We start from the raw sequence: 26,512 nt of genomic DNA, 5'->3' as shown, positions 1-26,512 counted from the left end.
AGCAGGTGCCCCCGGTTGAACCACCCTGTACTTGGCCTTACCCTTAACACGGATACCGCTTACCCCAGCTGTTGATATATAGGAGGCGTAATCAAACACAATTTTCTCTGTCGAGGTTTGTGTGTGTGTGTGTGTGTGTGTGTGTGTGTGTGTGTGTGTGTGTGTGTGTGTGTGTGTGTGTGTGTGTGTGTGTTTGTGTGTAAATTAAAATCTTTTAAAGTTTTACAAGGTTTTGATTTTCAACAACGACATTATGCTGGAGTGTCATTTAACTCTGTACAAATATACATATCATTCCTTAAATTTAGTTTTCATCGGTAATAATATTTTTGGTAAATATGTTTAAATATATTTAATAAAATTAATAAAATTATGATGTGTAGGTAACACTTATTAAAGCGCACGTAAAATGACAAGATATCATTTAATTGACTCGTTGTGTTGATAATCAAAATAGTTTTTTTTGTTTTTTTTCAAATTGTACTTTGAGACTAGAATGCTATTTAAGTTTTTGTTGAGGCCCGACATATTTGCGACTCGCAAACTCTGCACGAGTTAAACGTGCGGAATTTGCCCAGAGACACAGTGACCACGACAGTGAACATCACACAAACCCTTACCACAGACCTAAATATGTTGGTTGGTTGGTTTGTTGTTTAACGCCGCACTCAGCAATATTCCAGCTATATGACGGCGGTCTGTAAATAATCGAGTCTGGACCAGACAATCCAGTGATTAATATCATGAGCATCGATCCACGCAATTGGGATCGATTACATGCATCAACCAAGTCAGCGAGCCTGACCACCCGATCCCGTTAGTCGCCTTTTACGACAAGCATAGTAGCCTTTTACGGCAAGCATGGGTTGCTGAAGACCTATTCTACGGATATAAAGCCATATTGACCAGGTTCATCCTATCAACCATTATTTACTCCACCGAGACTCTTTAATTACAGGCTAATTACATCTAGCTGCGGCATAAAACAGCATTCACCCACGTTGGCAATATTGATGGAATCACTGTCAAAATTAGTTGTGTGATCAACTTTCACGAATGTTGTCCAAATTCACATATTTGGCACATCTTCGTTTTTACAGCAAGCATGGGTTGCTGAAGACCTATTCAACCCCGGAATCTTCACGGGTCGAATGTAGCCCGTACCCTTAATAATGTCATACAAAGTACCGATCACTTTTTATTAAACGGTTACTGGGTGAACAGAAAAGGGCAGCTTGTGTCTCCCTTCTGTAGACATATGGAGAGATATTATTAGTTCCGGAATGGGCCAAGCCTATCCGGGCCATATATTTATGTACAAGTGTCACTTGTTAATCTGAGGTCGTTGCTCCGACAAGAACAACGTTCACGGGAGCGGCGGGGAAGCTATGTGCACATTCACATATCCCTCAACATGAAACATGGGACGAAAACAGGGACATTGATCTGTGTATACAAGCACCTCTCTCTCCAGGTCTCTCTGCATTAGATCGCTACAAACTTGATGATCGCGGGTTTGAATCCAGGTTCACCCCAATTATGTTTCTCTCTCTCAGAGAAAAAAATATATATCATATAAATGAAATGATAAAATGAACATAGGAAGCTAAATTATATTTAAAGTAAAATAGCTAAAATGACATCACAGGGGAGAATCATGTATCATAAATTATTTACATATAGAGCATTTGCATATGCCGCCTGGCCAGTTCCTAAGAAGCCTCAAGAAATCTCTGCATGATTCAGCTTTTCGATAATCATTCGACAGGGTACACCAGATTGGTCTCAAAAATACATGGGGGCATGGGTGGCCCAGTCGTCTAAGGCGCGGCGATTCGCTGTGCAGAGTTACGTCCCTTGGGCACGCCAGAAACCTATGATTGTGGGTTCGAATCCCGGTTCGCCCCGATTATGTTTCTAGGTTTGTCAGCACCATACCCTTGCTCGTGGGTTTCACCAAAGTGGTAAACGTCTGAGACCTGCATCACTTCGGGCTTTTCTCCCACATTAAGCTGACACGCCGCGATACAACTGGAATACTGTTAAAAGCGGTGTTAAACCCAACTCTCTCTCTCTCTCTCTCTCTCTCTCTCTCTCTCTCTCTCTCTCTCTCTCTCTCTCTCTCTCTCCTACGATAACATAGGGGATATGATTCCTGACTGCAGATGGTATTGTCCGATTATAATGTAACTAGATCGCCACGCACACCATGACATAAACCACTCTGCTGTTTATTTAGGGTCCGGTTGCATGGAAAACAGGAACCCGACCTTAAGAAACAGCATCCTTGTGATGAAAGGTTTAGAACACGACTTAAACATCAGCTACCCAATGCTGGAGTACGTATCATAAGAGTGATCATGGTTTATTACAGATGTTGAGTGCAGATCCTGTAGCCATAGCTTTGCTACTTTGTATTTCCTGGACAGACATTACACAATGTAATATTGACGGTTAAAGACGCTATCCCTTTTCTATGAACTACCCATGGAGCGACTCTATGAACAGTATCCATACAGTCCCACGTGACCGTTGTGTGAAGCAATTTTGATGCGCTATACATTACTAACATCATCATCATACCCATCATACCATACTCATTATCGTCATCATCATCATCACCACCATCATCATCATCATCATCACCATCATTGTCATCATAATCATCACCATCACAGGTACTGCCATCAAAGTCGAAATTAAAACACCATCTTCGTCACCGTCACCATCATCATTGTCATCATAATCAACATTATCATCTCCAACTTCATCATCATCATCATCATCATCATCATCATACCCCCCATCCCCCATCCCCCCACCCACCCCCTTATCCCTGTACAAATGTACATCATCATCATCACCATCATCATCAACATCACAGGTACTGCCATCAAATTCACAATTAAAACACCATCTTCGTCACCATCACCATCATCATCATCATCATCCCCAACTTCATCATCATCATCATCATACCCATCCCACCCCCTTATCGCTGTACAAAAGTACATCATCATCATCACCACCCAAAATCCCCTTACACATCTTTAACATCACCGCCACTAAGATCAACAACATTGTCATCCACATCGTCGTCATCACCACTACCACAATTAACTTTACAACTACTATCATCAATATCACAATTATAACAGACATCATCGTCACCACCACTACCACAATTAACTTTACAACTACTATCATCAATATCACAATTATAACAGACATCGTTGTCACCACCACTACCACAATTAACTTTACAACTACTATCATCAATATCACAATTATAACAGACATCATCGTCACCACCACTACCACCATTAACTTTACAACTACTATCATCAATATCACAATTATAACAGACATCATCGTCACCACCACTACCACCATTAACTTTACAACTACTATCATCAATATCACAATTATAACAGACATCATCGTCACCACCACTACCACCATTAACTTTACAACTACTATCATCAATATCACAATTATAACAGACATCGTCGTCACCACCACCATCATCATCTTCATCATCATTATAATGACCTTCATCGGGGGCACGGGTGGCCCTGATGTCTTATCTGAAATACTGTTCAAAGTGACGTAAAACAAAACTCAATCATCATCATCATCATCATAGCCATCACCATAAAAATCATCTCCACCACAACTACCGTAATCAACATCAACTCTTAAAACACCACCATCGTGCTCGGAACAATTGTCACCATTATCAATAACATTCAATACAATTAAAGATCAACAACATAGTTATATTCTGATCCCAATCTATAAATCAAATTCTGATGTCATTTCACAATACAACTGTTGCAACCCTGACTTGAGGCCATCATAAATTAATTATTAGATTGTCAATCCGCCCTCATAGCTACCAAACAGTCCGCATCACATCACTGAGTGTCCCCAAGTACCTACAGACGAAGAAAACCACTATGTTTGCCCTCTGTGTTTACGTGATGAAATACCCCCTATGTGTAGCATGCCCCACGTGAATCACGTCGACAGTTGATGTATACACAGATGCCTTGAACAGTTGGTTAAAAATTCAGGAAATATAAAAAATAAAATGAACCCCGCCTACTCAGTACTGTGGCCTTACGATACTCTGCTGTGTCAGGTGCAAGACTCGTGTGAGGAAAAACGCATCATCATCATCCATGTTCAGGGAGCGATATGAGCCCTGTTCTCAGCATAGGCTGTATAACAGATATATGCACGTCATAGATTACCATATTTTCTCCGACAAGTTTATGTCACGCGCATCCGTGAAGATCCGGGTTAGAATTGGTCTTCAGCAACCCATGCTTGTCGTGAGAGGCGACTAACGGGGTCGGGTGGTCAGGCTCGCTGACTTGATTGATGCATGTCATCGTTTCCCAAATGATGTAGGCTGATGCTCAGAGATTAGAGGGGTGATGACTGAAAATGACGTTGGAAATAAACAAATAGAAATATTGAGAGTTTATTATTTAATTGCACCAGTTTAAGTGCTTCGAGAAAAGTCCATGGGTAAGTGAATGTAAAATAAATGCATTGTCAAATTATGTACTTTCATGTTTTTGTTTCTTGATATATCGTGTACAAATGACTCCGCCTCGTATACAGGCACGGGTGCCAGATAGGAAGAGTGTGTGAGGGGCGCAAAGCCCCTTTAAACAGTATTCCAGTTATATCACGGCATGTCAGCTTGATGTGGGAGGAAAGCCCGGAGTGATGCAGATGGCTTACCACTTTGGTGAAACCCACGTACACGGATATGGTGCTGATAAACCAAGAACCCCATCAGCGCGACCCGGAGTTCGAACGCACAGTCCTAGGTTTCTGTCCCGCCTAAGGGAAGCAACTCTGCACACCAAATTGCGGCGCCCTAGACGAGTGAAAGGGTGATCAACGGGGACGTTTTCAGAAAGCGGATACTTTCCGAACACACTTAAATGATCCTACTTTACAATAATCCATACTTCGAGATAGGTTGCGAAATCTTTTAATGCCAAGGTCAAGGTCACAGCCACGCAGCATATTTCTAACCATGCGGAACACGCATACCCAATAAGTGTTCATGCTATTTGTTAAGAGTTTCCAGGTATATGACAGCGGTCTCTAAATGGTCTAGTCGGGACCAGACAATCCAGTGATTGATAGCATAAACATCGATCGACGCAATTGGGATACGATGACATTCATCAACCAAGTCTACGAGCCTGACCACCCGATCCCGTCAGTCGCCTCATACGACAAGCATAGTCGCCTTTTACGGCAAGCATGGGTTGCTGAAGACCTATTCTACGGATATAAAGCCATATTGACCAGGTTCATGCTATCAACCATTGTTTCATACACCGAGACACTTTAATTACAGGCTAATTACATCTAGCTGCGGCATAAAACAGCATTCACCCACGTTGGCAATATTGATGGAATCACTGTCAAAATTAGTTGTGGGATCAACTTTCACGAATGTTGTCCAAATTCACATATTTGGCACATCTTCGTTTTTGATTCAAAACAAAACATTGCAGACTGGCGTATTATTAAAAAACAAATTGTGTACAATTTCGACGCATTGTCAGAGAAAATTTACATCTCTTCCAATGTTGCCGATTTGTGAATTAATTAAATTACTAAATGTATACTTGCATACTTGCATGCTCTTTTTATCAGCCACGCAATGTTTGACGCGTAAATGAAACAATCTTCTTCGACATAATATATGTCCGATAACTAACGCTAATCATCAGAATGAGCTGCCTTTCTCGTCTCCTCATCCCATTCAAACTACGATCTGATGGATATCGATAGAAATCCCAGTGTGTGTAGCTTGGGGGACAAGTCACGTCACTTTTAAAGGCGCTTCTACAGCCGTGACGGGACTTGGTCGCTGGGCAACCACAAAGTGGGTGTACACACATATGTGCCATGTTATGATGAATTGACGCTCTTGACATTAATCTCGTCTTTTCCGACAGCCCACCTCTCAAATATGCTGTTACACCCATTATGAATTAGATATTAGCCCCGTGCTTGCCTGGCACATTTGGCTTGCTGTATGGTCGAACTGATGGCTGACTGATGGTTAAACTCAAGCCGTATGAATTCACATTCGTTGGACAGACTTGCCGCTCAGGCTCCAACTGTTAGCGGACGCGAGGCTGCATATATCGCCTGACTAAACAACCACGCCCCGTGTAAGCAAACAAACTTTGCATCATGAATTTGCATGGCGTGTGCCGATCGCAGCTTAGTGACATAAGTCGCTAGTCGACGCTGCACATATTAATAACCCAGATACATGGACTCAATCGTTCGATGCGTCTCTTTTCAGTAAACACAGCACACGCTCTCGGCCGCGGGAGAACAGCACACGCTGTGAACTGTTCCCTTACTTCGTCACAACAGAGAGGGAAGTGATCTCAGCTGCGACGCGATTGGTCAGACTCGGAGCGGTATTCCCAACAGTTCGAGTTCACAGTCGGGGTATGGATTGAGGACCGTCTACAGTACTTCACAACAGTCATTGGGGGTCAATGTTGACAATTTATGATCGTAATTTGGTGGGGTCCGGCTCTCGGTCGGACCCCCAAATACCTGCCGATCCACCCACATGGATTACTGCACCAAGGAGGGAGCATAAACTACTTACAGTTTGACAATTCAAAAATATATATGCCGGCGTTCAAGTGGAATCGGTTCGGATATATAGCGGGTAGTACACCCAGTGTTCTTGTATCCAAGACTGTTGGTGACGACCGCATGAACGCCTCCATCTACCGACCCGTGGGTCCACTACTGTAAACTTATTGTGTCGCCGTCTTGGTATGGCCAAACTCTACCCTAGGGTTAAGACCGCGTCAGCTGTTCTAGAGCTACTCCTCCTTGTGTGTGTGATTCTTATCAACGCCAAAGTAAGTAACGACCGGCCGGAATATGTCATAGCTTCTGAATCTCAAGTACGTGGATATACCTCGAAACATGTTTTGTGCACCACCATACCGAGGATTTACTTACAGGTTTGCCTCGACACCGGGTGTCTTTTATGTCAACCCGCTATAATTGCTGGTTTACCTTGACACCTGGTGGCGCATTGTCCTCATTTACAGGTTTAGATTGACCGGGGATTCTTATTGTCTTTTAACCCTACATTTATTACAGGTTTGCATGGACACCGGGTGTCTCCTTGTATTTAAACCGTGCTATAATTACAGGTTATCTTAACACCGGGTGGCACATTGTCTCTCACCCCTGCGATTATTACCTGTATGTGATATAGAAGTTAGTGAATACGCGACCCCTGATGTGATGCTACCTTCACGAGTTTCCTCATAGCGTGTTAATGCTCGTGCTTTTATTGTAGTACAAAGACTCGCTGTAGTAAATGTTCATATCGTCTATGGGAATTGAGCAACGCGAGCCGTGTATTTATAACTAAACTGCATGAATGAACTATAACAACTGTGTGGGCAATCATCACGTCTTACGCGGATCAGATAACATGCATATGACGTACAATCAGCATATTGACATCCTGTTTATTTGTCACTGGTAATAATTCCAAAATATTATAATTAATTTAAAGTAGAGATTATTATTATTATTATTGTCATTATTATTATTATTATTATTTCTGCATGTGTTATTAATATTAGCATTATTATTTAGCAATTCTGTTCATTTCAAATTCCTTCATGTGAATTGTGAATTTTCTGAGTGTATTTGGTCCGCATTATGAATCACTACTATAAGGATAGTAATAACAGTCATGATGATGATGATGATGATGGTAACGATAACGACAAAGGGTCACCGTCACATCTTATACTCAGTCGCTTACATACATGTATTGATCATATCCTCCTTTGAATATGTCCGTCATGAATACCCAACCCCTTATTCTCCAAACACTAAAATCCCCCTCCCGCCCCCCGTCCCTCCCCACACAGAAACATCAACAGACACTGGATCCCTGTAGCTACACATTAAGCAAATCATACCACCGTTCAAGCACAGGAATGATTCTACCTAAACGCCAATGTGTCCCAATGATCACTTTTGTCAGCGTCTGCCCTTGAAGTATGATCCTGTTCGTGGACCTCGGACGCCTGGTACCGTTGTCCACCACGTGGTGGGTGCTGGGGCGCAGGGTCTAAGATGTCGGATCCCACAGCGCAGAGTACCGACAACTTATACACTTATGTATCATAATGCTGCGGAATATGAACGATTGTTTATGTGTGTTAATAGGACGCATACGTCCCTCTTCTTTGTTGGTTGTATTCGTCAGAACAGTTCTACCGCAAGGAACTGGAGACTGGCCTTCATTGATGCGGAGTGCTTACTCGAGGTTTTTTTGTACATTCTACAAGTTTCAACTTACGCAGAGAGGGAGTGGTGTGCGTACTCGAGTTACACACCAGCTCTCAGCGTTTTTATCCCTGGCTGTGCCAGACAGAGAATGTTGATGGCTGGTAACAATATGAGCAGTATCGACCGAGGAAGTGTGAAGCCCGAACGGCCACGACCTTGTCCGCAATGGCTGAAGCCACGGAGAGAGGGTGTGGTCGCTTCCCAACAAAACATCCTGCGATGAAAAAGCATTACCGCTAGATCGAGCTGTCATATCCGGCGAAATGGCTTATATCGTCTGCTTCACACAAACATACGTGTAATGCGAGCCGTCTGCCTCTATACAAGAAGTCCTGCCTCTCAACCCCCCCACCCCACCCCACACACCCCACCACCATCCCCCATGTCCAGCGTGTGTTCCGCTAATGACCAAACCCCATGCACCAGTGGGTATTTAAACGTCACGCCTCTTTCAACTCCCGAAACCTCTGACCTCCATCCGTTATTTTCTGATTGACCCATATGTATATAAACTTTTTAAAAGTTCTATCAGGGCACATGTATCCATGTTTATTTTGAAAACAGTCGAGCGCGAGAAAGATTCCCATGCTTGTGAAATGGCAGACACATTTCGTTTCACACAGCATAACGACTTTAGCGTGATGTTCGCTCCTCACCGTTCATAACGGTTTATATTCATAGCTACAAAGGCTGCTTTTGCACTGGGAAAGCTTTGAGGCCGCTGTGGCCAAATCTGTGGCTACGCGAATATTTTAACGCACGAATCTAGAGTATGTGGGTGTGGCCGTGAAACAATACAGACTGCCACTCGCCGCAACTATTAATAGGAGCTAGTTATTAATCGGGCTGTGTAACGCTTAACGGAGAAGTATGCGACTAAGCGGGAAGGAGTTATGCCATGTAAATTGCTCGCTACAGTGGCCGAGAGGTCACAACACCACTTCTTTTCAACATTTTTAGCATATTTATTAATATTTCCTATTCACATCAATTGATAACCCACACATAAGATAACGACTTTTCCCATTAGATTATCGGGGTGTATAATTCAACGTACTTTTAGATAAGGACAACGCAGTAAACTACGGCTCACATCCCTAAAACCGAAATTTCAATTCTCTAGATAACCGTATATTGAATATCTGGATATTGGCGATATTTTTATTTAAGTCACCCGGTGCTATAATGATGTAAGTATCTTTAAAGAATTAATAACAAGATGGAAACCGTCAAGACCTATTCACAGGCAATATTTATAAGGGACTCAAATGGTCAACATGATTATGTTATTTGTATCAAAACACATACCATGTCTTATCTGAATAGATGTATTCATATTACGTTTTGAAGAAGAAAATTCAACATCGTAAAATCATTTTTATTTAAAAACAATTGATATAAGGCGGACATAATGATTCAGCAGTACTTCAGTATTGAAAACACGTATTAAAGCCTGCTGTATATCAATGAAACACAGTGGAGATGTATTGTTAAGCTATTGTTAACTTGTCATTCAAATTGCATGTTTTACCCCGTTTTTGTTTCTGGCCAATAGTCAAATGGTGATCGTTTATTATTATTGCTACAGGTATGTTTGAAAACTAAACAAACTTAGTTTGAATAACACTGTAAGACCAGAATAAATGTATTAGATTTTAACCCCCGCTCGCCTCACAACCAAACATCCCGCTCCATAACTTGTTCGTCCCCCAGTACATACAAGAAATATCGCTGTGTATTTTCCTTTGTTATTTACTTGATGAAATACACGCAGTCCTAACAAACATGAATGTTTCATGTGAATCACGACCGGTAAAGATCCGCGGGGTAGACTAGGTCTTCAGCAACCCATGGTTGCCGTAAGAGGCGACTATGCTTGTCGTAAGAGGCGACTAACGGGATCGGGTGGTGAGGCTCACTCACTTGGTTTGATGCATCGTATCCCAATTGCGTGGAACGATGCTCATGATGTCAATCACTGGATTGTCTGGTCCAGACTTGATTATTTACAGACCGCCGTCATATAGCTGGAATATCGCTGAGCGCGGCGTTAAACAACAAACAAACAACTTATGTGACTCACATCCGTAAGACAGTTAATGTGCCCAAACCCCTTGAACAGTTTGTTCAAAGAATATATAACATGCCTCCCGACTGACATTTTTAAAACAACTGGATGCAAATGTGATAATTAATTTATTAAGCGGCGTAACACCGCACTCACCGAAGTTAAACGTCTTTGATCTTACTGATGGCAAACAGTTCTTGTGTAATAATACAATGCTTTAAGTACACGGTACTAATAATATCCCCCACCAGAGACGTTTTTTTAATACGAAAAATGTTAATTCTAAAATTAATTCTCTTTGTTTCAACACTTTGTTTTATTGAATGTGTAAAGTTTACTTTGAGATGAAGGTAACGGTACTTAAGTTGTGTTCCTTTGGGGTTACTTTTTGTGATGCTTTAAGGCGAAACGTTTTAAGAATATTCAACACATGTTTTTTGGTTTTTTTTGTAATAAAGAGAGTTTAGGTTTACAAGATGAGTAGGATGAGATTGACATGTGAATATACAACCTTTCTGGTCCCTAACATGCAGCTTGGCTTGTATACTCTCCAGGGATCTGAGAATACAAATTCACTGATCGTCGACCGGATAAGAATTGTACGCGATATGAGCATGCGGGAACTAAAACTTTACAAACGTAATCGTTTTCTTCTTCTTAAAAACAACAATAAATAATAATGACGATGATGATGATGATTATTATTATTATTATTATTATTATTATTATTATTCGTGACTCTGGGCTTGTCCCCGGTGAGGCAATGTGGGTCGGTTACCCAGGCCCGATGGACTTGATACCCCGGATAATCGTGTCACAATTGAAATCCTTCACCGGATTTTCATAATTGAAGCCAATAGCATGTCCGCGTATTTATCCATTATTAATTAGCTGGTGTCGTGTTCTAGCGTCGGTGGCACAGGCATGACCATGCCATGCACTCAGTTGCCTTACTTGTCAAAATGCATTGTGTTCCCGAAACATACGCCCGTAATTATACTCTCGGCAGACAATAGTCGATCGTGCGTCCTGTGTTCAATGCACACAACCTTTTTCGATCGAGTTGTGATTAAATGGGTCTATTTCAGCCAATCGATGATCGATAGGTAAGCGATTAAGGAAATACAAATACGGTATACATAAGATTGTTTTGTTTATGTTTGTATGTATTTCGAGCAGGATTAAATGTTTGGTGTAGAACAAGGCTTAGGTTAAATGATTTGGCGTAGTATCATAAGCACAGATTGGACTATATAGTTTATGATAGTAGAAATAGGTTGATTTGTATTAAAAGGTTCGGTGGCACAATGGGGTATGCGTTCGCTTATCGCGCACATGGTCTTGGTTTGAATCCTTAGATTTATTTGTCAGATGGTTTTTGCGTGACATCTGGTTGCGTCTTGAAACTTGACTCAGTCGATGAACAGGTGACCATTGATATCAATTATGAAACCATACACATTCTTAATAATGCACTCCACATAATGACCGCCACTTAAACTGACACCCTTTAATAACCCTCTTAAACCGACACCCTTGAATAACCCTCTTAAACTGACACCCTTGAATAACTCTCTTAATTTGTCACCTTGAAATAACACTCTTTAAGTGACGTCATGTTCCTCATACTCAGATTACGAATTATACCGTTAATATAATCCCAAAGTCAGAGAACGATCGTCGCGATGTAGCTGGGATATTGGCTACGGCGTTAATCAACACTCACTCAGAGTGTGGAAGGCGAATGTTAAAATGCAATCATTGACGGTTTTCAAAAAGATATTTCTTGTTAGTTGTTACGCAGTGCTCAATGTTAAGATATCTTTTGGCAGTGTTAATATATTATTTTATTTAAATATGTGGGTTTATCGCCATCTGCTGAGTCGGAGCACAAACGTTATTTTAGCCCACACAATCTTACCAGGTAAGATAGGTTATTAAGTAGTTAAAAATAGTAACCTGTTCCTAATTAGAAAATCACGTTTTAAAAAAGAAAAGAAAAAAAGATGAAGAGATTCCCAAAGAGCTAACTGATTTGTCGTGGTGTTGCTGAATTCTGTGTGTGAAAGATTATATATGAAATACCGGTACTACTTAAGGAAGGTACTACTAAACAACTCAATGTTGCGGCCGGTGTGTAGACGTAGGTCTTCTACTGATCTGTTCAGGTTCTCGGTGTCTTCTCATTTTATCAGCAGCTCATTTCTCCTTCAGCTCATGTTGACTACGGCTCATTTTCTTAGCGTCTTATTTTGTCTAAAACTCGTTTTGTCAACGGCTCATTTTGCCTACAGCTCTGAAGCAAACATGTCATTTGGTCTAAAATTCATTTCGTCTACAATTTTGTCAACAATTTATTTTTAAAAATTCTGTCAACAGCTCAATTTGTCTAAAACTCGTTTTTGTCAAAAAGTGAATCAAATACCAGTGAATCAATAAAACATAAATAAAACGAAAATAAAAAGCTGTAGCAGCGGAGAAATCTGGTCAGTTCGTTACTTGAATGTCATCATCTTAATGGCTGTGAACATGTCTTAAAGGGAGGCTACACTCCACGGCACCATGCCCCTTCCCAGTCTAGGTTTGTACGTTGTATATATGTTATGCTACATTGAAACTTGTCACTTTTCTGTAAGTGATACATTCATTGTAAGATTGCTCTATGTCATTATACTTGAGTAAGCAGGCTGGGAAGGGCGATCTTTGCGACTTGACTCTAAATTGCCAGATCTGCCAAATGACCAGGGCAAGGTCCCCTTTAAGGTAAGAACAGTCAACACCGTTGATCAGATGCAGTATGGACGACGAGCAGGGTGAATCCCTGACTGTGTATATAAAGCCGCACTATTCTGTGGTATAACAGTGTGACGTACAATCGTTAACTGTTTCAAACTAAATAAGGTATGTGAGAAGACATGGGAAGACCCATATAGTTATCACAGCTGCTTCGCGGAGGCCTTTAGAGCGTTGTACGATGACACATAGTCCACTAAGTCACACTTTCTAACCAGCCGATCCTCATTTTCACTCAGAGGAATCAAACGTTAGCAAATCTTAACATGGCAATTCATTTCTTTGGCCCGGTTCCATCACTGATTTTCAGTGGTCCATTCATATAATATTCACTACTCTTTTGCTTTTTGAGGCCAATGGAGTTTGTTTCGACTGATTTTTCTCTGGTGTTTACGTTATATTGTTCCACATATTTGAGAAGAGTGTTTGTTTGTTTGTTTGTTGTTTAACGCTGTTTAAATAATCGAGCTTCGACCTACGCATGTGGGATACGATGACATGAAGTCAGTCAAGTCATTAAGCCTGGCCACCTAATCCATTAAGTCGTCTCGTACGGCAAGAGATTGCGGGGATCTGTATTCTTTCAGTTGTTTTACGCCGCAGTCAGTAATACATCTTAGAAGAGGTTTCTCAGATAATCCTTTTGTGTCATCTCAAATAGTCCTTCGGTGCCTTCTCTCCATAATCCATCAGTACCTTCTCTTCATAATCCTTCGGTACCTTCTCTTCATAATCCTTCGGTGCCTTCTCTCCACAATCCTTCGGTGCCTTCTCTCCATACTCCTACGGTGCCTTCTCTCCATAATCCTTCGGTGCCTTCTCTCCATAATCATTCAGTGCTTTCTCTCCATAATCCTTGGGTGCCTTCTCTCCATAATCCTTCGGTGCCTTCTCTCCACAATCCTTCGGTGCCTTCTCTCCACAATCCTTCGGTGCCTTCTCTCGATAATCCTTCGGTGCCTTCTCTCCACAATTCTTCAGTGCCTTCTCTCCATAATCATTCTGTGCCTTCTCTCCATAATCCTTCGGTGTCTTCTCTCCATAATCCTTCGGTGCCTTCTCTCCACAATCCTTCCGTGCCTTCTCTCCATAATCATTCCGTGCCTTCTCTCCATAATCCTTCGGTGCCTTCTCTCCACAATCCTTCCGTGCCTTCTCTCCATAATCCTTTGGTGCCTTCTCTCCACAATCCTTCTTTGCCTTCTCTCCATAATCCTTTGGTGCCTTCTGTACATGATCTCTCTGTGCCTTCTCTCCAAATCTCCCTGGGCATTCTCTGCTTTTATAACCCAAATACAATTTGTATTAAATACTGAAAGGTCATAATTCCTTTCGTTCCATCTGGTAATTTGAACATTTTTATGAACTTTACTGTATTGTTTGACATGTAAATATCTGTCAATTTTTAAAAGTCCTTTAGACAAGCATATAGACAAGAAACACGAGGCCACAGCAACCAGTACACTCATCAACTATAGGGCGTGTCTCTGATGGGATTGGGGGGGGGGGGAGGGGGGGGGGGTAATCGTACCTCTTGACATCCCTACAGCACTAATGGATAAAGCACATTTGCTTATATTTAAAAAAAACGGTATATAATTATCAGCTTAGTTTCAGGTCCATTCGTCCATATATGTGTTTTCAAATTTTCAAAATCGAAAATTCATATGGGATTTACAATTTGTAATTTGATCCAATGATGCTAAAACCAGCCAACAGGCGCCCATGGCTTTGTTTCTTATGCTATATATCCACCTTTGACAGAACCCGTGTTTTCCTGTAATGTTTCAACCCAGATTCAAATGCAGAACTGTATCTCATTTCAATGTGAACATATTTGAGTTATTTTCTTAGCTTTAAATTGCTTTCAACTGCTCTGCCAGCTCAAAACGGTTCATTGGTGTCCGGGGCCTGTTTGCGCTGCCATTTGTGGTCGGGGTTTCAATGACGTCATACAACCATCAAACGCAACGGGAGTGCACAAACAATACATACGATTGTTTAGGTGGTTGATGAAGCCCTTCACATTTCTAGCAAAGGCAAACGTATTTGTAGACCTGCATTCCGCTGTTTTTTGTAAAAGAAATTACGTATTTTTATGTAGTGGCTTATGGTTTATCCGCACAATGGTTTAGCTATTGCGTATATGTCACAACTACGTGGGGTGAGGTGAAATGGGCTTAAGCGTCGCGTTCAAGATTGTTGCATTTACATACCTACGTCCACACAATTGGAATGCATTAACCAAGTCAGCGAGCTTGACCACCCGATCCCGTTAGTCGCCTCTTACGGCAAGCATAGTCGCCTTTGACGGCAATCATGGGTTGCTGAAGACCTGTTCTACCCCGGATATTTATTGTGTGACGTCAGTGCGCCAACTGCGTTAGACGAGAAGGTTGTACTTTAATGATTTAACTTCTAACTTTATATTTTGTTATGCTTATAAGTTATGGAAATCTGTATGCACGTTGTAAAATATATTCATAAAAAAGTAGCTGTATGACATTGTGATCCGGCCAACGGATCGAACTACCGACCTTCCGCTCTCAACTTTTGGTGCGTCAGCACTATATCCGTGCTCTTGGCTTTCACATTTACTTTCATCAAGACCCTTGGAGATTGGGGTAGAAAAGGTCTTTCCCCGATTAAACGCCCGGGCGTATATTTCTTTCATACACTCTTTACTCCCGACGTTCAATCGCAAAGATAATAGATCCGTGAAGATAGAATAGGCCTTCAGCTACCGATGCTTGCCGCAAAGGCGACTATGCTTGTCGTAAGAGGCGACTAACGGGATCGGTTGGTCAGGCTCGCTGACTTGGTTGATGCATGTCATCGTATCCAATTACGTATATCGATGCACATGGTGTAAATCACTGGATTGTCTATCCCAGACTCGATTATTTACGGACCCCCGTCAAAAAGCTGGAATATTGCAGAATGCGTCGTGAAACAACAAACCAATCAACCAACTTTCGACAAGCGTTGACTATGCCTCGTGTCGTCACTGTGGGAAGCGCCATTGTACCCAAAATAACTTACTGGCTTGGTGTATATAGCGTCCATATTGTTCAATAGTGTGCTCACAAAGATGGACAGTTTACTCTCACGACAAAGTCAAATAGTTACCGAACGCTGAATCAAGACGCTAATATCGATTTCAGCTTGCAGATATTTACAAAAGGTACCTATAATTGATCTGTGTACGGGAAGTATGACGTACTATGACACTTGCCGATACAAAGATTGACGCGTTTTAGCGGTCTTTATCTCACTGTGACAATGTTCTTGATGGTTTATAGCATAACGCTACTTTGGTATTGGTCCGTTTAATGGAGAAAGATACGTTTTTTCCGTATAGATTGATGAGAATGATTATAATGCCAGCACGGACACAACTGAGCTGTTCTTTGACGAGCTCTACAATTCCAAGAAGCCAACGGGTTTTGTTCCTGTACAATTTCGAAATTATGGTCGATTTCTCTGTAATGTTCCCGTGGTCACGTGAGATGTACCATTACCGGCGTTAGACAGACTGACTGTTTTCTTAAGTCGGTGTTCGGTGTACGTTCTTGGTCGATACTTCCAATCCATGACGTCATAAGATTTTGTTGCCATAAATACTCAATTCTTAATCTACCTCTGCCGTATTAGGCGACTATGCTTGTCATAAGACACGACAAACTGGAACTGATGTAAATCACTAGGTTGTCTGGACCAGACTTGATAATTTACGGACCGCCGACATATAGATGGAATATTGCTGAGTGCGGCGTTAAACGACAAACAACAACAACAACAACATTAAATAGTTGAATATAGATGAACTATTTGCGTCATTGTGAACCCGTGAAGATCCGGGGTAGAATAGTTCTTCAGCAACTCATACTTGCCGTATTTGGCGACTATGCTTGTCGTAAGAGACGACTAACGGCATCGGGTGGTCAGGCTCGCTGACTTGGTTGATGCTTGTCATCGATCCCAATTGCGTGGATCGATGCTCATGATATCAATCACTGGACATAGTTGCCGTGGGTAGATAATGCGTGCAATGTTATGAAATCAGTACGTGACACTACAACGATGTAATTGTATTTGACTTATAGAGTGATTCAACTATAACTAAACAGTTAGTGAGTGAGCTAAGTGCAATTACTTATTACAATATCCCTGCCTTCCGTCGACACTAACTTGACCATCGGTAATCGAACCTGACTGGTGTGACGAGTTAACGCTTTACCACTAGGTTACCCCAGCGCCTCGATCTAATTAGTAAACACTTTGTTACCGAATTAATTGACTATTTGGAATATTCTTTGGACATTTGTTGTTTAAGGTTGAATCTCAATACAATATGTCACGTTAAACATAACAACAGCAGGTCTAAGACGCAGCTATTCGCAGTTACGTCCCTTTGTCGTGTCAGGATCCGTTGATCGTGGGTTCAAATCCCAAATAAGATCTGGTTATGATTCAGGGTATGACAGATCCTTACCAGTGCTCATGAATATGACAACGGTGGGGGCGTCTGAAACCCGCATCACCCCCCCCCCCCCCCCCCCCCCCTATTAAATAGATAAATAAACAAATAAATAAATAAAATAAAAAGAAGAAGAATAATAAAAAAATATAAAAAAGAATAATTTTTAAAAAAAATAACAAATTAATATATATATATTTATCAACAAAAAACAAAACAAAACAAAAACAACAAACAAACGCCCACACTAACACACACAGCAGACTAGCCGTCATTTGACTTTGGTACTGTTCAAAACAGCAATACACCAATTCGATCGCTTACCCACTTACATGTTGACAGAAATCGTACAGGGTGTGGTTGCACAGCTGTCACTGCCGAAGCCGTTTAACAAAACATACAGATGTTGCCAGTGTGTTTCATCCCCAGGGGATGGTGCGTTGTTACACTGTAACAATAGGGCTGGATTGCCCCACGTTTGAACGTAAAACATGACAAGATATACCACAAAGGCTATTTCGGTGTGCGAGTAATTCGTCAAGCATTCCGGGAGATGTGTCACTTTAATGACATATTTATGTCAAAAGGTTGACACTGCCTCTGTTTTAAAGATGACAGATGTATGACGTCATTAACGTTAGATGTTCAGCCCATGTTCGAGGCGATGTACAGAAGTAGACAAGTTGGAACATATTTCGTAGTGGGATGATATGTTTCTAGGTTTGTCAGCACTATACCCGTGCTCGTGGGTTTCACCGAAGTGGTAAACGTCTGAGACCTGCATCACTTCGGGCTTTCTTCCCACATTAAGCTGACACACCGTGATATAACTGGAATAATGTTAAAAGCGTCGTTAAACCCAACTCACTCACTCACGTAGTGGGATGAAGTTAATTTTTTCAGTTCACAAAGTTGACTTTTGCATTATACTTCTTAAGACATTCGAATGCGGCCGGTCACGATACGGTTCCATCTTCTGCGATCTTGACACTACAGGAACCACCATCATTTACTATATCTACTTAAGGACCATGCTCCCTTAAGGTCAACGTGTTGACACTTATTGATAATCTGGGGATGGGCGTTTCGTTGAACAAAAACTCGTTAATCCTTTTATCATCTTTATCTTGCTAATCCGTTTAAGATAACATGGCCGAGCTTTCACTACTTTCTATTCCTAACAAACAAACAAATAAATAAACAAATAAATTATGATACATTTTTACTGACACTCTTGTTTATTTTAGCCAAAAACTGGAGCAGGAATTGTTTTCAGTTCGGCGTAATATGTAAACTGTCATGCTAAACAAAGTATACACCAAGGTTTGATGCGGGTTAAAAATGAAACAAACAACAAGTGGTTGTTCGATGGAGATTTAATTGATATCATATGCGATATTATATGCATCATAAACCCGTGAAGATTCCGGGGTAGAATAGGTCTTCAGCAACCCATGCTTGCCGTAAAGGGCGACTATGCTTGTCGTAAGAGGCGACTAACGGGATCGGGTGGTCAGGCTCGCTGACTTGGTTGATACATGTCATCGATCCCCAATGCGTGGATCGATGCTCATGATATTAATCACTGGATTGTCTGGTCCAGACTCGATTATTTACAGACCGCCGTCATATAGCTGGAATATTGCTGAGTGCGGCGTTAAACAACAAACCAACCAACCAACCAAATATGCATCATAACGATGAGACAACAGGTCAACTTTGTAACAACTTAGTAATGACTTTTGTAATTTTTGGGGCAAATCCAATTGTTAAGTGGATATACTCTCTTTTGTCCGTCAGTCTTCTGCATTAGTATTATCATTGGAAACTAAACGCATCAGATTGAGGTTTCAAATGCTTCATCTAGAGCTAGAACAAATGCCCAAGGTAATAATAAATGAGTGCTCTCACTTTGGAAAAGGGTGTTGCTGCAGCCATCAGATTAAGCTATCAACTTCGCGGTTACAAAACGCCTACTCCCAAACCTTTAGGAGTATCCCTTTAAGCTTACAGAACCATAAAATTAGATCGTGCCTCGCACAAGACGAGGCTTTTCCAATGCTGGGGGATCTACGCTTGTTTGTCGAACTCTGTCAGATGCTGATAACGTCAGCACGTCTTGCACGTGCTCCTTTGTCATCCTGTGCGGGCACCAATCTATCAAGTTTACTGCCGTTGCCAATAATGTCTGTAGCACCGATATCGTCAAACAGGCGCTTTGTTCGACAGGGTCTTAAAAATATATTGCGGTGACGATATTGATAGTATATATAAGATCACGAGTGAGTGAGTGAGTTAGGTTTGGTTTTGTACGATTGAAAAAAGTATTCCAGCAATATCAATGCTAGGGACAACAGAAACGGGATTCACACATTGTACCCATATGGGGAATCGAACGCTCTAACTACTTGGCTACCCCCTATAAGATCATGAAATTCTAGATGTTGTTTGTAGCAACCTCGTAGTCTCTCATGCACACCTCAAAACGACCGCCTCCGTGGTCTAGTGGTAGAGCGTCCGCCCGGAGAGCGAAGGTCCGGGGTTCGATCCCCGACCGCGTCATACCAAAAGACGTTAAAAGATGGTACTTGTTGTTACCCTGACTGGCGATCGGCATTAAGGGGCTTAAACAAGGACTGGTCGGCTCGTAGTCAGTATACTGTGTCTGAGTGGGGTATTCATGTTAAACTGCGGCATGGTATCTCAGTGAGCAAGCACTATAAATCAGTCCGGACTAGTACAAGCAGCCACACAAACACACACACGTACATGCACGTCGCTATATAAGTGCAATAATCTTGGACGCGACGTTAAACCCCATTTCACCTCACCACACCTCAAAACAAAAAATCCCAAGCAAGCCTAAATCCCTTCGACAAGTCAATGAAAAGTAAGAGATTCTGTGGGTTACATTATAATATATATTACAATTTAGCCAAAATAATCTTCAAGAAATCCTTTCATTGCCGAGCCATATTTGTGTAGTCACTGTATGTTGATACACTGCTTGATGGCAGTTAAGGAGGCCTTTAAGGCCTTTGATGTAGTTGGCACTGTCAAACGTGATGCAGTATTTCGACGTGTTTGAAGTACTGCACTGCACCAACAGGAAGTCTCCTCATAGAACTACCACAGGTGGGGCAAGATACGCTCACCTTTTCGAAAACACCTGGTTTAATCACTATTTAATAGTGATTCATAAATACATGCTTATGATGTAGTCGTATTCGTAGACTGTTTTGTAGTATTATTTACAAAACAAGTTCACAAAGCATCTTCATCCGAAAAAGAATTTCTGAAGTAGTCTGAGAGGCAATAACGGCGACGGACGTTTCCCAGACTCTCACGCCTATAATAGCCACTTAGCTATCTTGGTGAGTGAGAATCTCTTGATAAGAGTATTGAACCTATAGGCCAACTTGTTGCTTGATCTGGTAGCCCCCAGTGCCCAGAGGAACTGATAGTGAAGGCACTTTACAGGATGTGTAGTCACTCTGATGTGTATATCTGGGTGGGAACCCATTGCTACCTTGTACCTAAAACCCTAGGGCCATTTGACCTTGTACGGTGTGTCTGACGTTACTGTGGTATACCCTAATGAAGCCATTTCCAACCTGAAGGTTGCATACTGAAACATTGCATTGAAGCCAGTGGCTATAGTGTACGTTGCATATTGAAGCCAGTAGCTATATTGTACGTTGTATATTGAAGCCATTGGCTATATTGTACGTTGCATATTGAAGCCAGTGGCTATATTGTACGTTGCATATTGAAGCCAGTGGCTATGTCGTACGTTGCGTATTGAAGCCAGTAGCTATATCGTACGTTGCGTATTGAAGCCAGTAGCTATATTGTACGTTGCATATTGAAGCCAGTGGCTATATTGTACGTTGCATATTGAAGCCAGTAGTTTCCTTGTACATTGTATACTGAAGCTAGTAGCTACCGTGTACGTTGCATACTGATGGTGGTACCTTGAACATTGGAGACGGTTGCCTGCTTGGTGCTGTTTGGTGGTGTATATATCAATCATTCAACCTGGCTCCTTTGCTATCTTCTTTTTGGTTATAGACGTTTTGTTATGTTACAACTGTGTTGAGGGATTTCTTTTTCTTTTTCTTCCGCCAAGCCTCAGTAATAATATCTCAAACGTTTCAAAGTTCAGTTCAGTCACTCATCCTTATAAATCTGATTTCAAGAAGTCAGATGTTTACACTAAGGTTTAGTGGACACCTGTTGGGATTATTTGTGAGCCGGGCGACATATCCTCCCTCGACAATGCTTGTTCATATTGTCAAAGTATCACTTGATATCTCCCCCATAAGGCTTAGGAAACTATGAAATTGTTACCGTTTACGAAACGCTCCCCGGCCAGTAGCACGGCCTGTGGATAACGTCCACACATAAACCTACGGTGCCATTCAATTGTTGTCCCGTGGGGAGCAGGGTTAAATATGTCACCAGCAACCTATGCTTAATTGTCGTAAATGGATCGGGTGGTCGGGCTCGCTGACTTTGTTGTTTGCATGTCATCGTACCCCAACAGCTTGGGGCGTGGGTCTAAACATCTATTGTATCACTGGTTTGGCTGCAAGTAGTAAAATAATTTTAGAATCTATATACCATTCTCTACCTTAATCATCTACCTCCAAATACGTAAACATTTTTTCATCGAAAGTGGGATTTGAATAAGGATTTGAATGAGTTAAAATTTAATGTCGCATCGACATTATTTCAGCCATAAGGATTTCAGATTGAACATAAAATCCTGTGGGGATTTCGAGGGAGACGCCATCCTGTTTTTCCAAACCCGTACCAGCTTTTGTTTTCGATCTGGAATCCATATTTTTATGAATTGTAGCCAATCGAAGATGTAGACGTGCGCTTGAATTCCTACAGCGCACATTGGCAGTGTTTTTAGTGATTGATCCAAAGCGCCTAGCAGGTGCAGATAGAAAAAAATGATTTTAACGATGACTAATCCGAGGACAGGGAAACCGCAGCTTAATGCGGCGTAAAACAACAAAAGCGTCACTGACCTGTGCTATTGTTGCTTGTAAAACATAGTACAGTAAACTACGGTTATAACGAACACGCTAATAACGAACTGACCGATATAACGAACTTATTTTGTAGTCCCGTCTATGTGTTGTATATATGCTGTATATATGCTTATAACGAACTACGGCAATAACGAACTAAAAAAAGGGGTCCCTTTGAGTTCGTAATAACCGTAGTTTACAGTACATACAAACACCATTCTCTACTATTGAACCAGCTACCAGAAGTAATCAGCCATCATTATATATTGCCTAGCTAATTATCTTATGAAATAATGCATATTGACGTGAGGGTTGGACTTTGGACTCTTCTTGTAAAAAATGATGATGAGAATATGGTTGGGCGTCGACGTTTCGCTCTCACTTGTAACGAAGCTTCCTTTCCCGTCCGTCAATCCTAAACGCTTACTGTTTCGACATCTCATTAGAAACCTCATTGGGAATTGTATTCCGAGCGATTGTGTTTCTAAAACCTGATCACATGCTTCCCATCGACCTTTTCCCCCACTTCTCTGCTCGTTGTGTCTTCATGAACTTTGGTATGTAGTCGGTATGTGTTATGTACATTTAAAACAATCATTTGACCCTTTTTTTGATCGCGTATGCAATTAAGTCTATTCTTAATCCTAAGTTTATATATCCTCTGAAACTTGACAATCTTTCAAGCAATAATGTGTATAAAATTTCGATCCAATTCTAAAATGTTGAATTGCTATTTTTGCCCAATTTTGAGCCATTTATTTAGTAGTCAAGTGGGAGTAAGTTAGGTTTAAAGCTAACGCCGCTGTGAATAGTATTTCGGTTACATCACGCCGTGTCAGCTTTTGCGAGGAAAACATGTTCCTCTTGATGAAATTTTTAATGTAATTGACCTCCATACTGCTCTCGCATGTGTTCCCCGCCTCTAAAACCACATGAAAATCTTCATTTAGTCTTGCACCATGTTTGTGGAAAAATCTACATTTAATTGGATCAAAATGAATCTATATTTAAAAATATAGGCAACCAGCATTAGGAGAATTAATTTTAGAAGAGAGAAGTAAATTTTGTACAAGAGATTTTATAGCCTGTGATAGTCCACGATATATTGCATGTTACGTTTTCGTATGTATTGTTTATCACCCTTGTATAACCTAACAATTATTATTTCAAAATCCAATCAGGTGAGCAACAGAACCTCCTCTTTTTTTGCCACTAAAATGTGTCCATGGCCTTGGAAGACGACATTGATGCCGCACAACACCACAATTCTCTTTGCTCCCGCTCTGTGGTACAGATACCAGTGCTGCCGATATAAATATTTAAGTTTATTTCTTGATGGTGGTGGAAGTCAGATCCAGACACACCCTCCGTTTGAATGTGGGACCCGTGCCAGCAGGGCTAACGAGAGTGCGATCAAAGGTTTGGCACCGGTGGTGCCGATGCCAGTGTGTTTCCCGAATGGACATGCTCCATTTGCCACCATTGCCACTGGTGAAAAATGGTTGGCAATGGTTGACGTTATGAGCAGGAACCAAGATCAGGTATGACACACTCAGTGTCACACATTGTGCCCAACCGATCTCCTTTCAGTATTATTGTTGGTTTCGTTATCAGACCTTCTGTAAGGTGAGGTGAAATTGGGTTTAACGTCGCGTCCAAGATTAGTGTGTGGCTGCTTGTAGTAGTAATTTATAATGCTGGCCCGCTGAGATACTATGCCACAGTTTAACATGAATACCCCACTCAGACACAGTATACTGACTCCGAGCCGACCAGTCCTTGTTTTAGCTCCTTAATGTGTAGCGCCAGACAGGGTAACAAGTCTTAAAACGTCTTTTGGTATGACGTGGCCGGGGATCGAACCCCGGACCTTCCACGGACGCTCTACCTCAAGACCACGGAGGCGGTCCCTTCTGTAAGAGACAAACCAGGTTCCTTTGTACAAAACAACCTATATTAAGGTATGGGAGTAACGATCACCTTAGCGCTACGGTCGCTTTGCAAAACGGCACCCTGGTATTTTAGTCAGAGCAATCATCTAAGGTGCCTCAATCCCTATGCAGAGTTACGTCCCTTAGGCGTGCCCGAAACCTATGACCCTCGACTCGTATAACGGTTCTCTCTGATTATGTTTCTAGGTTTATCAGCATCATACCTGGGCTTGTGGCGTCACCAAAGTGGTAAACGTCTAAGACCTGCATCGCCTCGGCTTCACACATCAAGCTGACACGCCATGATATAAATACTGTACAAAGCGACGTTAAATACATCTCACTCACTCACTCAAGACACACCATTTTTTATGTAAAGGGAGGAACCCAATAATTCTATATTCTTGTCATTTTTTTCAGGACACCCATCATGTCCAGCGAAAAATTATATTGTTTCGTTTCGTTTTGTTTGTTTGTTTGTTTGTTTGTTTGTTGTTCAACGCCGCACTCAGCAATATTCCAGCTATATGACGGTGGTCTGTAAATAATAAGAGTCGCTTTTTACAGCAAGCGTGGGATGCTGAAGACCTATTCTAGCCCGGATCTTCACGGTTCTTTTTTTTGTTTCGCAATATCTGAAGCAAGATTTTAAACAAAAAAGAATTCTAACAATTTATTGCTGTCAGCGGTAAAACGATACTCGCTCATATCATTAATGTCGATTGATTATGATGTCTTGCGCATGTGCATCCTTACGATGTTAACGCAGTGTCATTCATTATAGTGAGACACTGGATGACGCTGAAGCCACGTGATACCCACTATCACAATGTCAGTATAAAATCATCCTCCATTATCCAGGGTATAATATATCCTTTTGATCATGATAACAAAATAGGACTCGGAAGTGACGTCACCATCTCCATATCCCAGATTTAGCACATTTCTTCCGTTCGTGAGACTAATTTGATTGGACGGCTATTTTAGCTTCGTAACACATATCTTGGCTCGGAAGTGACGTCACCATGTCCGTATCCCAAATTTTTCACAATATTTCTCTCGTTCGTGAGAGTAATTTAAAGGGACGGCTATTTTTAGCGTCGTACCGCTCATTTAGGCTCAAATAAAAGCCATGATAGCGAATGAGTCCAAGCTATTGATATGAGTGGAGATATAACACAATGGATACTCGAGGTTGTGATATTTTGTTGTAATGTGTTTTCCACATGTCGACTGACATGAATCCGTTGTTGTATCATATTGCCTCTCCCAAAAAGGGAGCGCTGCACGTAATGACCTCCACATCCTACCAATGGGATATAGTTAATGTCATGTGATGCTGCCGTAAAGGTGCCCTGTGTATACCTTCCTGAGTAGCAGTACGGGCTTAGCTGATAACATTAACATGACGTCAAGCGAGTTCACTTCCTCGTTAGTTAACAGCCTCTATTGTTCAGCGATCTTCCATTTACGAAATCGAGGAAAATCAGGAAAGAGAACAGTGTTTTGTTATTTTTTTCCATTGACAATTTTAAAACCTGTATTCTGATTAGTCTGAGAGTGGGATTGATGACGTTATTAAGGTGAGACAATGCTTAATGTCTGACCCATTTCAGAGTACCGTATTTCCCCGATTAAACGCCCGGGCGTATATTTCTTTCAGACGCTCTTTACTCCCGACGTTCAATCCCGACGATAATAGATCCGTGAAGATCCTAGTTAGAATAAGCTTTCAGGAACCTATGCTTGTCGTGAGAGGCGACTAACGGATCGGGTGGTCAAATGGGTAGATAGATGCTCATGATGTCAA

General features: G+C 41.5%; 1 protein-coding gene across 3 annotated transcripts in view; it reads left to right on the top strand.

Annotated features, from left to right (window-relative positions):
• Nucleotides 1-6,359: 6,359 nt before the first annotated feature.
• The window catches only part of LOC124151774, a 142,973-nt gene continuing 122,820 nt past the window's right edge, over nt 6,360-26,512 (top strand). For all 3 annotated transcript variants that reach the window (XM_048392184.1, XM_048392182.1, XM_048392183.1), the window contains exon 1: nt 6,360-6,929. In XM_048392184.1, coding sequence (XP_048248141.1) covers nt 6,843-6,929 — 87 coding nt within the window. In that variant the 5' untranslated portion in view covers nt 6,360-6,842. The remainder of the gene's footprint in view (nt 6,930-26,512) is intronic.

The sequence above is a fragment of the Haliotis rufescens genome, unplaced genomic scaffold (assembly GCF_023055435.1).
Source record: "Haliotis rufescens isolate VD_foot unplaced genomic scaffold, xgHalRufe1.0.p SCAF_11, whole genome shotgun sequence".
In the NCBI taxonomy this organism is placed as follows: domain Eukaryota; kingdom Metazoa; phylum Mollusca; class Gastropoda; order Lepetellida; family Haliotidae; genus Haliotis; species Haliotis rufescens.
This window is presented reverse-complemented; position numbering and strand designations above follow the sequence as displayed.